We start from the raw sequence: 17,779 nt of genomic DNA on the forward strand, positions 1-17,779 counted from the left end.
GACCTGATCATATCAGGCAACCTGCTGAACTACCAAGTCCATCTCTTTGGACCCCTAATAGTATCGACCGTACGTTTTCCCAGTGCTGTCCTTACCGAAGACCAGGTTCAGCTCCGGTGTGTGCAAGCCATGCGAACGGGTTAAGCGATAAGGAGACGGACTCCGGACACGATAATGTCGATACAGGTCAGGATGGAGATGACGAGGGTGATGTTACTCCATCAAACCACACCCTTAAACGACCTCCACGTCTCCGACGTCTGCGGCATCCAAGTCATCAATCTACCGGCGCTCCTCCCGAACATGAAGACTATCTATTTACGCGCTCACGGGAACTGGTTTCTAGTCCTACTACTCTCTACCGCCCTCAAAATTCATTGCGACTGAGACGTCGGCATCCACCGGAACTACACCTGCCAACCAGCTCCTCTTGTCCTTTCGACAACCTAGCCATACAACCTCCTTTAGGTAAGCCTAACTATTCGTCATATTTTTATGTCACCGTCACTGTAAGCATTAAGGTTATGCTTTGTGGCGCCTCTTCATGAGCTTTGTGCCTCAGCATTTTCAATACATCACCACAGCTGCATGCGTTCATAACAGATGACCATTTTCTGTTGAACTTATACCGCTTACTATCCCCGGTGAGAGAGCTGTTGTGTTTCAATCGTCATTATTAAAGGAGTTGTTGACTAAGTCCATTTGGTGACTTGTGACTAAAGCCTCTACTTCGACAAAATGGAAAGAAAACACCTTGATGATACACTTGTATGGTTTTCAACTTAATCAGCACAGATGTGCTCCAGAGGTTGTCGTTGGTCCAAGAGGGACTGCGTTCTAGTCAACCGTTTACATCTAGGCCCGGATATTGAAAAAAGACTGTTTCAACGATAGGTGCGTTTGTAGCATTAGTGGTAGCTTGTAAAAACGGCTGCACGGCAGAGGACATCATATTTGGTGATTCTAAGCTTAGTCACAATCCTTCACTTGCGGGTGTTTCCGGACGGCCACTAGCACTTAGCTTACACAACAAACATACTTGTTTTTTTTACGACTATTACGATTGGGCCTATGCACGAAGACCCATTTCGTTTGGAATACGCTAGGAATGCATAGTTCGCTCGTCTGACTTACAGTAGTCACGTGGTATTTGCTAGTGAATGCCGCAGTTCAGAGCACCTCTCAGTCTCAGCAGAGAAACAGAGCACGGACGCCGCACTCGTGCGTACGCACATACCGAGATACTATTGCGCGCGTGGACAACTCACACCGTACGCCAAGGTCGGATGTCTGGGTCATTCAGTGCATTGCTTTCGTTGAACCTTGGGACGCATGTGACTGACATGCTGTCATCGTGTGATTCGGTCAGTTCGTAGCAAGCATGAGAAGCGTACTGAAACCGGAAGCGTCAAAAAATCCTTAAGTTCTGCTTCTGATCGTAAACACTGAAGAAGGGGAGTGATGTGCATACGATCCGAACAGACTGTCCATTTTCTTTTGGGGTCTGATTTAGAGGAGCCAGAGAATGTGCTCGAGTTCGCTATCAAGTTATGTTAGGCTTGTTATAATACTTAGAAATTAATGTTTGCCTGTAAATCGAAGCACCGTAATGCACACGGGCACCTGGATTACTTACATCCAATACCGGAATAATGGCCGGTTACCTGTGTCCCATTGAGGTATCAGAAAACTTTGAAAGACACTCGTTAGATTTGTTTCCAGAATGCTAACTTCTCGGCCGATTCCAAATGTTCCCCAACTGATTGAAAGGCTGGACTTTGTTGCGGCCACATCAAAGAGAGCATGTGGCCGGTCCGAGTGAAATTTCAAGTCACGAACTATGCGTTGTTGCGGCGCTGGTGTACACACGCGTCGTTTAACACGTCCTCTATTTGGCCGTCGTTCTACTGATGGAGTGCATCTCAGAAATAAACGGTGGTCACCACTGTTGATGGAACCATTTCTCTTTCACCAGCGGCCAATATACTCCTGCTGCAAAGATGATGTATTTGTGATCTGTGGAGCCTTCTAAAAGAATACGTGTGTGAAAAATGGAATGGCCACAAAAGATATGCTGATTTTTCCCGAAGGAGGAACTGTCGAAGAGTTTTCTTCGGATTTTAAGGGGTTTCTTCCACCTGATAGTGGGTTTGACTAAAAACTTCCCAGATTGCTTTCATAGTAAGAAAAACATGCTCTGACGCCGCTTTACTTGAGTAGTTTTCACTCATTCCAGATGAATCTTTCAAAAAGTCCACGTGCAAGTGCAATGGATACAAATTGCCGGACGAATTTCATTTCCTTCATTGTTAATATTTCCAGGGTTATAGATTTCTCATCTGCCTGCTTGCTAAATAAACCAAGAGTCTTTGGTGGTGCTCTTGGAAACTATAGGATATGACCGGCCAGTCCAAGGTAGAACAGTGGTAGATACGCTTGCACTGAGCCGTACTGTGAATTGCATACAGCATATCCGACGGTGCTTTAGTTAATTTACAAATCTAAAGCGCAATCAGTCCTTGTCCAGTTTTACCAGCTGACGTCAGTCGATTTTCCTTAAAATGAACCGGAATTTCGCGGTAGTGTGCGTAGGGGAGAGAAGTTATCTAGCTTAGTCAGTTCTATCATCCACTGCTGATTAAACCGTTCAATAGGTCACGATAGCCTGATAGCGAGATGCGTCAGACATGGGTATGGCGTACGACACATTGGCAGGCATACCGATCGATACGCACTTCTATTGGAGGCTTTCAGTTTGAGCCAATCAACATCCTGTTCACACATTCCCCTTTATCGCCGTGTCTTGTACTCTGATTTGACGCAATTTCCGATGATATTTCGACATTGTCCGGTGTTTCCGAAAGGTGTTGTAATGTTATGAATCGGTTCTGAGTTCGGGTTCATCAACACAACTAGGACAATTCAAAAATGTTATTGGGGGAAGGATTTAATCGCCAATCATCGCTTTCATCTGATTGCGTGGTTGACTGAGTTTTAATGGCGTAAGTTATTGATGGACTTATCCCAGTTATGCCGCTACTGACACATTCACTTTGCATCAGGCTTCTCTGGACCACTGTCCAAAGGTGCAGAAATACTCTGCGGTCGGTACTGGGTTCACCGTATACATACCGATATATTTAATCAGCCCAGATCTGTAAATTGCCTTTTCTCCAAGTTCCACCTAAACTACGAAGTGCAGCAGTCGGAACAGTTTGCCTACTTGCCTGCCCGCAACCATCAGTCCTACACCCACCTTGGTCTATATAAGTTGGGACACATCTCCCCAACAGAATGATCATCCGAATCCAGCTTCGAGATATGACCAACTTGGTTCTGCCCCCTTGACCAGGATCTTTTCGTCCTCAATTGGGTGCATCGATCGTTCACTTGATGTAGCTGTGCGTGTTCACATAAAGCCAGTTCTTCGTGCGACCGCTAGAAAACACCGAGTTGAAGCCGGATGCCATCTGTACTTTGGTTTAGCTGATAACTTACGCAGTAAACTTGCTATCTAATGTCTAGTTAAGGCGTTCCATTGTGGTTTCTTAAGGTTCCTAGCATAATAGGCGAAATCATGATCTGGTCACCCGGTTGTCGTATAGATTTTTGTAATCTTCGTAAATACACGCACCTGGAAATCTACATCGGTAGCTCAGCACGTTCCTGTGGATATCTGACTAATCCTCCGCACTGAGGACTTACTGCGAGCTTGTCGGGCCAGTGTTGTGTACTCTGGAATTTTATTCCCCCTAACATACTAAGATGAATCCTTGAGATTGCATATGATATTGTAAGGCGGTAGAACCAAACGTTGTGGATGATTCACACGTACAAACTTCTTACTTAAACGCCCAGTTCACATGTTTCTGGAATACGGTACAGCAAATTTGTACACACATTTTTGGGAGAATAGTAATATGGATTTTCTTTGAAGGGACACTACCCATACGGTTTCTGGTTTCGCTCTTCCCGGGCCTCATCAAAAAGGCACAGAACCCGAGTTCCCAACAACTTTCGTTCTGCTTGTTGAAGCACATGCTGAATATGTTTTTTCATGTCCTAATACACACGTACACAGTGACAGGCGTGGTAGGGTCGGAGCAGGCATTCAGTGAAGGGGTGAAGCAAGAGACACGACGAGAAATTTGTTTGCATTTCGTTCGTGCATACACCACATGGTTGGGCGTGGAGTACACCAATTTTTTGGCAATGTGTGGAGTTCCCCGAATCAGCCATGATCAAAATTAATTCTTTGGCTGTATTTCGAAAATTAAAAAACTTGGACGGGATGCGGTCACAATCGGGCGAACTTCCCAGCACACACACGGTTGATTACATGGTGTTGAATGTTTAGGAACCTGTTGCTCGTACGATGCGCGAGATGTTTATAAGATCACTCGATACCTTGCGATAGCTCGGTTTTTTGGCTAAGCAAGGATGATTTCCCAGACGCAGATGAATAAAAAACGCCTAGGCTTTTAAGCTGCTTTATTTTTTCCATGCGTTGCCTTCAAGCGCGAGTTAAAAGAACACTAGTGGGCTCAGAAACGAAGACATTTTCACATCAGTTTGATTTCTATGGAAAACTTAAATGAATCCGTCGTTTAGAATATTCTTCAATGGAATGTGCTTCACAGAAGCTGCCACATGTTTCAATTCGTACGATGTTTGAGATATCGTTGTATATTTTCATGAAGGAGCGCTACTATAGGGTTGCTGAATACTCTTCGGCCTAACAAGAGACTACGCCTATCTGACGAGCCCGAAGAGAGACGAAACCGGTTGTGGGCAGTCGAAGAGTTTTAAGCCGAAGGGCAGTATCCCTTGTAGACAATCTGTTATGGGGGACGGAATTTTACTCTGCGTTTCGATAGGCTACAGAGGTTAGGTTTTCATGTTACAAAGTACCCGAAACGTGCATCATCTTGTTGCACCAGCTGAAACATCAAACCGGTTGATGGGCTGTTATTCTGTGCACAGGTGGTTTTGCTTTTTGCCTAAGACATGCTAGTAGAATCCACAAACAGTAGAATAATGGCAGGATAGTCAGCAGAGATATTTTCCTGCTTTAATTCTAAGGAATAAATTTCTAATTCACCATCCATTAGCCTATGGTAGGCAACGTATTAATTTATTGGCTCCTCTCGTAGAAACACCCACTTTTAACGTTCCTTACACTCCCATGCATCAAACTGTACCAGCGGTCGACCTCTTTAGCCGAATACTTTTAGCATGGTATAATCTGTAGAATCTATCAGTCAGTTGTCTGACTACTCCACTGCTTTACTGAATGCTGGTATTCTGTTTACATCCCCATGATATACACTCTTCCGCATGTTCAGAACAACACTGGGTGAAACCAACTTTACTTTGTCAGCCTTATCAACCCACTGAATAAGGTAGGCTTCGTCTGTGATTGATATACTTGGAAGTGAGCATCGGTCACAAGCTGGGAGTCTTTTGGTTTCAAAACCTCTTGGATACCTACTGCTTGAAGGTAAAACTGACGCATTACAGTGGCTTTTTCACATCCGGCTTCAGTCAGTGCGATAGCACTTCAGTGGTTCAGGTGACTTTCTACTCGTACATTGGACAGGAAGCTCAAAGCCGTAATAATCTTCTCAGAAACGTTCGTAATATCCACTATATCTTTTTGATAAATGACAGATAAGAAGTGTGCTAAGGGGATGGGAGTAGGAAGAACTGTATTGTTCTTTATTATTAATCTTTTTTTCATTTTCTGCAATCCCACCGCCTAATATCATCTTACACTATTCGTTACCACAAGTCTCTGTGACTTGAATTGCCGTATCTGCGTACATGGTTCATGCTTTTCCCAACTTAACGGACTGGACTTTGAGAAAGCAATGAACAATACTGGTCGGAACCTTTCAATCCTTTTGTCGATTTTACTCCCCTTGAGTCGACCGCTTAATAATACCCATTGCTTTTCTAAGGGATAATGAGTGCAGGTATTTTTGTAAGTCAACCAACCAATGCGTGAACTTCGACTTTTAGTCTTCTCAACATTCGCCGCAACAGCCCGCCCATGCATAATGCGTGTACGAGGTGTCCAGACTGACCGTATGTGTGTCTGTCATTCACTCGATCAATATCCTTTTCAGCGTTGATTGATCAGCTGCGTCCCACGTGACGGTCTCACCGATTTGCACTTGCCTTTTGGTGTGCTGCGGACTCTGGACACTGAAAGAACCTAGGGAAAATGTGCTGAGGGTCGGAAGCGACGAATTCGTGTCTGCTCAATTTCAAAACTGTGCCACTGAGTAGGGCAAGTCGTTTTTGTTGATCTACACTGGCCAGCTCACCCGTTTCTTGCCCAGGTTTAATTATTCCTGGTGGCACTGGCACAGTATTTTTCGTTAATGTTGCACGTCCTCAGAAAGTACTGGTATCAGAAACTACTACTGAGTAAGTCCGATTTGGGTCGACCCATGTTGCACCGTGTCAGAAGTCTCTGCTAAGTAGTGAAAAATCCAAATTTAAATGATACTGATAGTCTACATTATTTTTGGCATGATCTCTGGAAGAGATCTTACTGCAATAACATCTGAACTTCCATGAGTTGGTTTGTGATAAGTTCATGTCTATCGTTAACGACGCTTGCTTTTAAATCTGACGACCTATTCCAGCGTGTGTCACGCTTGACTAACTGTCGGTATTTGTACCAAAACACCACTGCTTTTTATCTACAAGAAATTTCGGTTTAGAAGTACTAGGTGATCGTGTGTCTGGATAGTCTGGTCAAGTCCTTTCTTGGCGAACAAGGTAGATCTTGTCACATGGGAAAGCCATGAATTGGAAGTTTTGTTTTAGCTCACAAGTTAGCTTAACTTTAAGAAGGAATGACACCGGCAAGACCGGCACAGCGTGCGAACTGGATAACCTGTTGGAAGGGTGATCACCCTGCATCCAGTCTTTTTTACCAGGTTGTTCAATGAACAGATGTTGGACAACCCCTTTCGCTCTATGCGTTGGGTTGGGATGCGTGTGACTAATCCTTCTATGAAAGTTTGTCTCACCAGCCACTATTATTACGAGTACAACCATGTAATCAATTTTGCGGCTTCATGCTACCGTCTAGGTTTGGGTGCGCTGGTTCTATCTCAACCCACACGTCCCTGAACCTCGCAAATAAAAGTAAATTGACGTCATTTGCAAATCAGTTTGGTTTTCACGGGACGTCATAAACGAGAGATTCGATTGAGTCTCCCGTGAAAACCAAATTGATTTGCAAGTGAGTGTATTTCTCGAAAACAGTGCAATTTGGGTTCAAGTAGATCATAAGGTTGACGGAAACTCGGGGACTGCGCCTACCTGATGAGCCCAAAGTGGAAGGGCGAAACCGGTCGTGGGCTGTCGAAGAGTTTTCAGCAACCTTGTGAGTAGTTTCCTAAATTGACGTCACCTACACCCACGTGCCAGTAAATTCGGTTTCTCTATGGCAAGGATGATGCTGGAAGAGATGACAAATCCAACATGTGCTCAGTGGGTCGAGTTTAATTTCTAATTGGGAACACAATGAAACAGACATTTCTTATGAGCCCATGGTTGTATTGCCGTTTCCAAAAGTTCAATGTTATAAGCGGTAAACGGGGTGATCGATAATCCTCTTCTCATCTAACCAGCAAAAATAGGTAAGCTGGGTGCCTCGGTAGTGAAACTGCACAAGAAAAGCCTTCATAATTATTTTGCGCACAAGAGCATGAGGTATGTGCACAAATTCAGCTATTTTGTTCCGTGACAATAAGGGTTGATAACGCGTTCCTTCACACATCAATCCTCCCTTTCGACAAGGTAAGAGAACTACCTCAGGTTGAGCTTTTCGCCAGAAATGCACTCCATGAACTGCAAAGAGTACAACGGTTTTTGTGACTGGCTAGACTGTGAAAAATACCTACTCTATTTTGTCCAGGTTAGGTTTGTTCGGTCGGGATGGAAGAATGTTTGGCTCGTGGTTAAGGCCGGAGACAGGAGATTTTTCACCACAAAATCTAAGTTTAGTATGTCCGTTCCACCCTTCCTCAAAGACGTAACGCGACCACTGATTATTCATTTGTTGTTCAGATGCATTTCAAACCAGTGGTGCAAAACCATCAAGCTCTAAATTCAGTTTGGATGGAGTTACTAACTGTTCATTCAGGAGGGTGATGCGTCTTTGGGGCAGTTTATTTTGAAGGATCTGTGTGTTGAAGTATAGTTCAGTTGCCGAATCTCTCTCTCATGTTTTGTGCAGCACACTGAAGGAGTGTCGAGACAACACCTAGTAACCACAGTATGTTATTTAGTTCTGGCGTAGCTTTCATACGGTCCATGAGATGCACAGTTACCGCGGTTTAGGTCTATACTGTCTCGAACTTACAATGCCGTCAGGGGAAAAATCACCAGGGGGTTCACATTCAGAGGAAGACAGCCACACCGGTCAGTTTCGGTACTTTTGATCAAAACAAGACACCCGTGCGTTAACCAAACATGCAAAGATGAGTTGTATCCCACAGCTTGGTTGGTAGTGGACATCTCACTTGTTCAAAGCTGCATTCGAACCCACAAACATTGGCGTCGAAAACCTATAAACTATCCCTAAAAAGTCTATCAGCCACAGAATTTTGATGGGTGTATGTGCTCAATATGTACTGTACGAAGCCTGTATAGATCTATCCTTTTGCATCCAGTAACCCAGTTACTCATCTACATAAACACTTCGAATAGTTGAACTCCCTGGATTCGCAGGGACTGAGAGGCAGTCGTCAGTGTGCCGCTGAGCGTGTGATTGGTGATTTCTCTGGTATCTGCCTCACAGAGTTGTTTATCTCTCACCAAAAGTAGGTGCATGCGTTTTTGTTCGTTGTCAGGTATAGAAAACGGTAAAATAAAGACTCAGTTTTCAAGAATTGAATTGTTCATGCAGAGTGACGCCTCACTCCGATCTAGTGTGAATATTTGCTGCATAACATTGAAAACAGTTTTCGGTCGACTCTGTCCTTAAAAATCCATGTACAACTTTGTGGTGATCAAAATATTGGGTTCGCATAATCCTGGTTTGTCCTAGCTTCGTTTTCACTCCGATCTCCAACTGGGCGAAAATTTGAAGTTGGAAATGATATTGTGTTCTCCAGGGAGTATCGTAATGGTAATCAAACATTTGAACTTTGCGTCAAGGAAATCCAAAGAACGTTAATTCTTTGGTAGGTTTTATTCCATGACGCGGATGATGGTCGTTACGCTGAGCAAGCTTGCACTGGAATTGATGTGTAAAAGACATCGAAAGTGATTCTCAACTCAGCTAATAATGTACTCATCCGAAGAGCCATCTTTCTGAAGAACGCATCGAACGAAATAATGGCGGAAGACGCAGACACTTAGCTTGTTGCAACGAGCGCAACTATATAAATGGACTTTAGATTCTAAGACGAACCTTTCTGAAGTAAGGACACTCCTCTAGAATGTCAAAGTCAAGCGTTCCCCGCCAAATTTCCATGAGGCTTCCGATATCAGTAGAGTCACCCTCTGTCCCTTAGAAGGCTGATTTGACATGTCAAGACGAGCGGGGATTCTCATCGATCATCATAGAAATGAGTTTGGCCGAGATGAATTATAAACGAAAACGCGATGGCCTCCATACTGTTGGGAACCTGGCTAACCCAGTTGAAAAGTGGTCCTCAATTTTGAGCAAGGAAACTACTGCTACCAGTCGATAATTTTTGTGCGTAGCATAGCGTTTCGGCGTCAATCCAGGGTTCCTCTCTCCAAACTTTACTACCCTCAACAAAGAAGTCAGTCGTCGTGTGCCACCAATTTAATGTATAGTATTCACATGTTACGTTCTGGTTTTGACACACAACATCCAAAACGTCAGTGAAGCGACTTGATGGCCACTTACTTCTGGATTTTAACCACTAGAACCTCGCATATTATCCCCAATCTTGTAAGTTTCTTATATATTTACTTATCTAGAAAGATTTTGTCGAAGGTGCTGTTCACTACCATTACGTTCTGATCTCCAGTGGGATTATTTAATAGACTAGAATCCAACGCACTCATTTGCATACCAATTTCGTTTTGACGGGGGACTCACCCGGAACCAGCTGAGTATCTCGTTTATGATATTTTCAGTTGAGTGGGCTGCATTAGACTGCCTCATGTTTAAAGTACAGCACATTCTTTGAAGGAGAACATCCTTGACGAGAGATTCAGCTGCGATTCAGGTTTCAACACAAATATGCCTATCTTCAATTCCTTCATAACCGTTAGACACTAAGAGGACTTCTACTGTGCCATAAAACTTTGTATGCCGCCACACATTACTGGTGTTTGTTTTGTCTTGATGTATAAGAAGCTGTTTTTTTATTAAATATGGCTGATCCTGTTGAGAGTGTCTGTGGAACTTCTGGTTGACTGGAACGTCTGCTCGGACAGGTCTGGTAGCGAGTTTGAGAACAATAGTTGAATTGCCTGAACGCGTTTGAATCGTTTCCCATTCCTTCACACATCTGCTTTAGTTGCTTGTTTTGTCTCCGGTGGCCATCTAATGTGTGAGTATTTCTGACCTGTCGAATGAACTCAGGCTTCGTCTGGCTACGGTGCGCCTAGGTGAGTAAATGCGATCTCAGCGATCTGATAGTATTTACCCAATTTTTCGTTAAACAAAGAGATTCACTGTTGTAGCGTGGATGGCCGTCTATTGGTTACGCCTGCACTGAGCCTGCCAGACTATGCGATAAGGAGAACACAGAGAACCCTGGATACGACTGTTTTGTCAGGACAAAACATACAGAGCTTCTGCGTAAATACATATAGGATGACTACAGGGCCAAATATGGTTGTTCACTTGTTTGTTCTATACAGCCAATCGCGGTGTTCCGGTCGTGAGCAGTTTCAGCCCCAATCCACTGGTCTTATGTTGCTAAGCTGTGCTTGGTGAGCTCCACCAGCACACCTGCTATCCGAAACGCGTCGTACCGATGGTGACCTTGGGGATGCGTCATTCTCTACACGTGTTTCTTTCCATGTCTGGGTGCGTCCTGACATTCACCTTCTGTTAAAAAAGCTGTTACAATTAAGATGTTGATATGGTCCATCTTCCGTACTGAGCTCAGTCATCTCTGGCTACCGGCAACGTCCATGAATCTTGGTTGGTTTGTGCAGTACATGGTTTACAAAGTGATCTAACTTACAAAGGTTTCGCATCTGTTGTTCTGTTTCTCCTGTTCTATGGAGTCGATACAGTACTGTTGCCTAGTTCCAGTGGGGCCGAGATATTGCTTGCACTGCCTCCAGTTGGTGAGGTAGACAGCTGTGCTGAGACGTTTGCTACCGTTCTGGTTCCAGACATGTCACCGACGCGTGAAGCACCTGTCTAGTCACAAGTTCATACGGCTGTCCGATAATCAGGCGCCCATTCAAACCGACAAGCTGTCCAAAAAATGCCATGGCACGCTTGCAGTCACGTGATCTTCGTTGTTGTCTCAAATCCCTCTGCCGTGTTTGCAAGGTCTAGTGTCTCACTCTCAGAATCACTCGAATGATGCGCCCACTCGGTGTTCTAGCTTGATATTCTCAGTCTGGCTGCGACTATATGGGCGGTAAGATATTCGTCAGAAAATATCCCGTGCGAACCGGATGCTTTTCTCCAGCACGATTTTCCAGCTATGTAAGCTCCATGCAAATCGTTCCAAAAACTGTTGTGATACTCGAAGTACTAACTGGAAATACGGTCTTTGCCAACGTCCATACTGCATGTTGACACGAGCGTCCAATGCAGATCGTATTCATTCAGTGCACCACTCCTACATATAGGCGCAACTGAGAATTAACTCCGACAAATTGAAGCTCCTGTAACCCCCAGAATGAGCTATGTTGATTAAAAAAACCCTGGTCACTTTGCAGAAAACCAAGTACTTATACCATATTTTACGGGATTGTGATCACTACTGAGTGGCTCCAGCATAATCGATTAATCACAATGTATTTGTAACGCGCAACGGAGACCAGTACTATCTAAATAGTATCTATCTTATTGGAAATTCACCATCCTAATGATTTTTATAGACGCTTCGTCGGTATGTTGGCATCATCATCATCATTGTCAGCTGTAAGAACTGCGTACTTGTCGCACAGTGACTGTAACCACCACGGTTTCGTTCACCGATGATTTGGGGAGGAGGGGTAGATAACTGGGCATTGGAGGCGGAAGCTGATAAATTGGTGCGTAAATACGGCACTGTCAGTGGACTGTCAAGTGGGGGAATTGGGAACGCAGTTATACATTGAAGACAATAGCTTGGATGCACGAGCGCCATTGAAGGCGGGACTGGGCCATGTCTGACAATGTCTCCAATCATTGACGTGGCCCGCCGCCCCATCCATGATGACGGCAATGACCAGCGCAGCTGAGCTTCCTGGTAATGGATTTCACATTTCGCTGTCAGGTCATTATTTGACCGACTGTGGCTCTCTTTCATCCTTCACGTGGTTGTGTGAAAAGAACCCTTCGAGGAAATCGGTCGACTGGCCAAGCTAGCACAACCTATGCATTGTGATCAGTTCATCTATCGAGAGTGAGTTATTTCTTCCGAATACCTTTCGACGTACTTCGGCATTGCTGATCCGGTGTTCCCACCAGACTCAAGCAGTGCTGCGAAGACATCGATGGTCAAACTCTGAAAGTCCTCTGACGTCCTCAGCGCGCAACGGTCGGGTTTCTGATCCGTATAGTGATATCGAGCACACCGCAGCATTCTAAACTCGACCCTTGATGGATAAGCTGATGTCACGCCTACGCCACAGATGACGCATGTTCACAAAAGCTGCTATGGCTTCCCCAAACCGGATGAAAATACCATCTTTCTTGAGACCACCGGGACTGACACGACTGCCCAGGTAAACAAATTTGTCTTCTACCTTAACCGGTTCATCCGCAAGCATGAGGCTAGGGTTGGAGCCCACCCAGTCTTGCACTAGCACTATACTTTGCAGGTGTGAAGCGCATGCCAAACCGTAAGGCGGAATCATTTAGATTGTTTAATATTGTTTGCAGTACCACGGTGTCATATCCAAGAAGCGCTATATCGTCTGTGTACTCGATATCTGTGAGCGGAGGTCCAGGGAGCACTTCGACCCCACATGCATTAGAGGCTGGTAGTGAGTTTTCCATGGTCGTGTCAGTGATGAAGTTGAACAGGAAAGGTGGAAGAGGGCAGTCCTGTCTGTCACCGCTTGGTTTGGTGAACTCAGGCGAGAGCTTCTCATAGACCTTCACACGGCCACGGGAGTTGGCGTACAGCGCCTTAAGGAGAGTCAAGAACCTATGGGGGGCACCTTTGCTTCGCAAACACTGTCATAGTGCCTGACGGTCCACAGAGCCAAAGGCAGCTCTCAGACCAAGAAACACAACCATTTTGGTTTCTGGAAGCAGTGTTGTTGGAAGGTGAAGATTTGATCGATGCATCCTCTTGCAGAACGGAACCCAGCTTCACGGATCTGTTTCTCTTTATGTTTAGTCAACCTCCGAAGGATAAAACCAGAGAGCACCTTCGATGCCACAGTTGACAGGGTAATGCCGGGTTTCACACAGCGTCCGCATACCCCTTTTGAAGATTGGGATAACTGCTGGCATGACCCATTCCGCAAGCACGTTCTCTTCGTTCCATGTGGCACGAATAAGCTTCGTCAGGAATTCTCCACTTTCTTGAAGAGGGCTAGATACATACCATCCGATCCTGGTGCCTTCTTACGTTTTATCACGATATTTCGTACTTTATTTCTTCCGATGGGCAATCAGTGTTTACATTCCATTCGCCTGTACTGTATATCTCTACAGGCTGTGCTGCAGGAGGCCAGCTAAACTGTACTTCGAAGTGTTCGACCCAGTCGACATTTTTGCGAGTGAATTAATGAGCCATCTTTTCTCTTATCGTTTTGCTGACCATTGCTTTTCTAGGGTCAGTCGATCGTATCAGTTGATTTAGGGCACCACCACTTCCCGTAGTAAGAGCCTTCTCCATCTCCCGAGCGTTCGATGTCCACCAGAGCTCCCGGTCTTTCCTTAGACTTTTCACCATTTGGCGTTTCAGGCCTTTGCCTGCGCCGTCGCACTCGTTGCCTGCTGGTATTGATTTCGCGGCATCAATCATGGATAGCGATCTCGTCGACATCCAGTGGTCTTATGGTCGAATCGGAAAGGTCAGACAGACAGCACTAAACGCCGCTAACATAGCTCCTTTTATATTTTGCCACGCCTCATCTACATGCTCACTGCCACCACAGTATTGGTTCACTACGTAGAGTTGTTGGGCTAGCTCAGATCGGTACTGTTGAGCTATCGTCGTTCTTCGAAGATAGTGGATTGGCATCGTTCTTGCTAATTTGCAAGGGCCTGAAGGTAAGCGAACTGTCAGGCGTGCACATACCATGGCGTAATCGGAATCAAGTGGTGTGCCCCAGAGGGAACGGCAGTTTCGAATTGTGGCTCTCCACCGATGGCTGAGGGCCACGTGGTCTAACTAGGTCCACAGTTGATTTGCAGTTGGTGGCCGCTAGGTTACGGGATGCGAACGTTTATGTTGAAAGTCCGTACTTGCCAGAAACAGTTCATGATCAGCACGCAACTGGAGGGGGACCAAGTGGTTAGGGCACGAATTTACTGACCGGAAGGTCCGTGGTTCGAACCCGACTTCTGCCACTCTACTTGCCCTGTCTAGGCTTGGGCAACCTGGCAGTATCCCAGCCCTCGTGCCTCCTTCGTGTGGCATGCCAGCTAGACACCGATAGGGTGCTACAGCTGAATGATTTTCTACGCAACTAGAGGAGTTGTTCTCCATTGTCTGTGCGGCGAGCGCCGACTCTGAATCGACCGCCCAGATGTGATTTCAATAAGCTCGGAAGACGGAGTTAGGCATTCATATCACCCGCAAGGATCACAATGTCAGTGCTTCCTGCTCGACGAAAAAACCCGGATAGTTCTCGATAGAGAGTATCTCGAGCGTTGGGGCATAAACCGACACTACAAACAGGCACCGCTTTTTATGCAGAGAGTTCTCGAGCTTGATTGAGATGGATAACCGGACGGCACGAAGACGACTGCTCATTGGGATCCAATCCAGCAAAGCGTGTTCAGCTCTGGGGTGAGTGCAACTCCTACGCCATATATTCTACGAGTCATCGCTTCTGGGTCACCGGACACACGGAGAGAGAGAGAGAGAAATGTGAAAGAACTGAGTTCATTCTTGGCGTTCTGAGATGCATAACCACGCTAGGGTCTTGTATGCGTGTTTCAGAGACAGCATTCCTCAATTCCAATTTTCAGCGAGCATTGCCTGTTTGCCCATTTGACCTAGAGTGCGGACATTAAAAGCTCCTATGGAGAGAGGATCTTGTGTCACTTTTATTGGTTTATTGTTTGTTTATTGTTAATAGCCGGCGGGTAGCATAAGGCCCATCGGTCAAGTAACTGATATTCAAATGATCCAGCAACGTTTACTTGTGTGTTCGGAAGGGGCTGGGGAGGGACACCGGTAGACAGAACTGTGCGGGCCAATGATACTTTTCGGGTGCCCAGGCCGAGAAAGGGTTTTAGTTGAGGTACCCCACCTTGAGCCTTTGACTCAAAAGTCTAACCGACAAGGCAGTGGAAGGATGTGGGGTTTTGTTCGGGCACCCTGCCTCTAGACTCTGGATTAAAAGTCTGACCCACGAGGCAGCGGACAGTAGGGTTTTCTTTGGGGACCCTGCCCGGAGCCGATGACCCAATAGTGTGGCCTTCTCGGCTGCAGGATTCGGGCCTAATCCGAGGCCGCAGGGATTAAGGCATTACTGTCTCAATCCTGATGCAGCTGCGCTCAGCAGGTGACTTTTGGGAAGCACAAGACTATTTGGTTTTAAATGTATTTCGACGGTATTGAGTATTGTGCCCGCGGCCATGGTCAATTGTTGGGCGGTCGAAGTGTGCGGTTTTTAGGGCCGACCTTTTCTATTCCGTCCTTCCTCGGTGGAAGGGAGCATCGCTGCTTCCGGACAACAGCGTCCGAAGTTCAAAATGTACACGACGATGCAACTGTTTTGTTAATTGTGGTCGTATCCAACAGTAAAGTGCTTCATAGTTTAAGCCTAGCTAAATCAACACTTGAATGACAGTTATTTCCGCACCAACTATTAGCTGGTAAGTAAAGGCATGTGCAACGGTACACCATTGTAGTAGACCACGGAATCACCGGATGTGATAAGTATGCAGCCCGTTCAATAGCCTGAAATTACTGTGGGATTACTTGGGGGGGGGGGTCAAAGTTCACACAACAGCTATCTGAGTAGATTATTTGGAGTATCCATAATAGAATTGAAAGAAGACTCGTCCTTGGCTTTCCCAAATACTAGACTTACTGTTCCACTACATTTTCCGTTAAAAAAATTATATTCCTCTCGACGAAACCATGTGGAATGGCAAAACCATCACTTCTGACACACCTCCACTCTTCCCGTATTTCGGTGCAAGGTCACGCCAAAAATAGCCACCTGACCACTGTTGATTCAATAAGACCACACGAGTTTTCGATCGGACATACAAATCGACAAACAGTACTTAATCCGAATGTGCACTATGCATGAGTCAGAAGCACTACATGAATTGACATGGATTGGAAAATTGTTTAGTAGCATGACTATGACTATGACGATATGCCCATACAATAATGTCAAACTCTTTCTATTTGTAACTCTGAGAAAGTCTCTTGATACTGGGCTCAGCGAAACTTTGACCCATATTCACTACGTCTTTGGTGTCAAGTTTTAGAAATTTTGACGAACATTGCAAACACCCATTTTCACGAACAGTTCTTCAATCTTGAGTGTCTTTTGCAACCATCAGTATTTCCGTACTGTTAGTGTTTTACTGTCCATCTTGATAAGCTGATGTCTCATCACAGAACTACGTCAAAACAGTTTTTGGTTTCCCTATCATTCCGGTTATTACGGATCTTGGCCGTAAAGTTCCATCGTACACGCATTCTCATAATCAGTTGGGAACTTTCACTGATCAAGATGAATAAATATAGAATCGAATCGTGCAGATTTAACAGCCTTCCGGTGCGTAGCTACTGTGCTATCCGAAGGAAGCACGGGGACTGAGATGCTTCCAGGTTACCCAAGCCTAGGTAAGAGCAGTCGAGATGTCGAAGTCAGGTTCGGACCACGAACATTTCGGTTAGTAGGTTGAATTGAGCAGATGTCCAGGTCATGTCTGACAGTGCCTCTGTCCCCTAATATGCCCCATCTCGTGATTACCTTCAAGGGAGACAACACTTACCAGTGCAGCTGAGTTTGATTCCTATGACTTTCACACTTTGCTGCTTGTCTTCCTCACACCTCGTACGGTTGCACGAAGAGGGCTTCTTGTGGAAGTCGATTCACTGGTGTTACCCCGTTACCAAGCCAACTCAGTCTATGGAAATTCAAAAACATCATCCCTAATGACCTGATGTGTACATTTATTCGGGCCACATACCATAGACACTAATGGTTGAAGACTGCAAGTTTTCTGACGTTTTCATTTCACAGTGGTTTATACAAGTTTATGCAGGTTTATGCAACGTACTGTAACATCGTAAAGTCGGCCCCTGACAGACAAGCTGGTGTCGCATCTACGGCACGGATGCTTTAGGTTGACAAACGCGGCACTGACATTCTATCCGGATGCCGACATCGTCTGGAGCTAGGCTGTCAGAAATTATATATATATATATATATATATATATATATATAAAACAAA

The 17,779-nt window shown here is 45.3% G+C and overlaps 1 protein-coding gene across 1 annotated transcript in view; it reads left to right on the forward strand.

Moving 5' to 3' along the window:
* Window positions 1-17,779, forward strand: part of T265_05601 (hypothetical protein) — a gene marked incomplete at both ends in the record, with an annotated part of 27,705 nt that overhangs the window by 791 nt on the left and 9,135 nt on the right. The window contains one exon of the mRNA XM_009170653.1: window positions 84-468. Coding sequence (XP_009168917.1) covers window positions 84-468 — 385 coding nt within the window. The remainder of the gene's footprint in view (window positions 1-83; window positions 469-17,779) is intronic.

The sequence above is a fragment of the Opisthorchis viverrini genome (genome assembly GCF_000715545.1).
Source record: "Opisthorchis viverrini unplaced genomic scaffold opera_v5_107, whole genome shotgun sequence".
NCBI lineage: Eukaryota > Metazoa > Platyhelminthes > Trematoda > Opisthorchiida > Opisthorchiidae > Opisthorchis > Opisthorchis viverrini.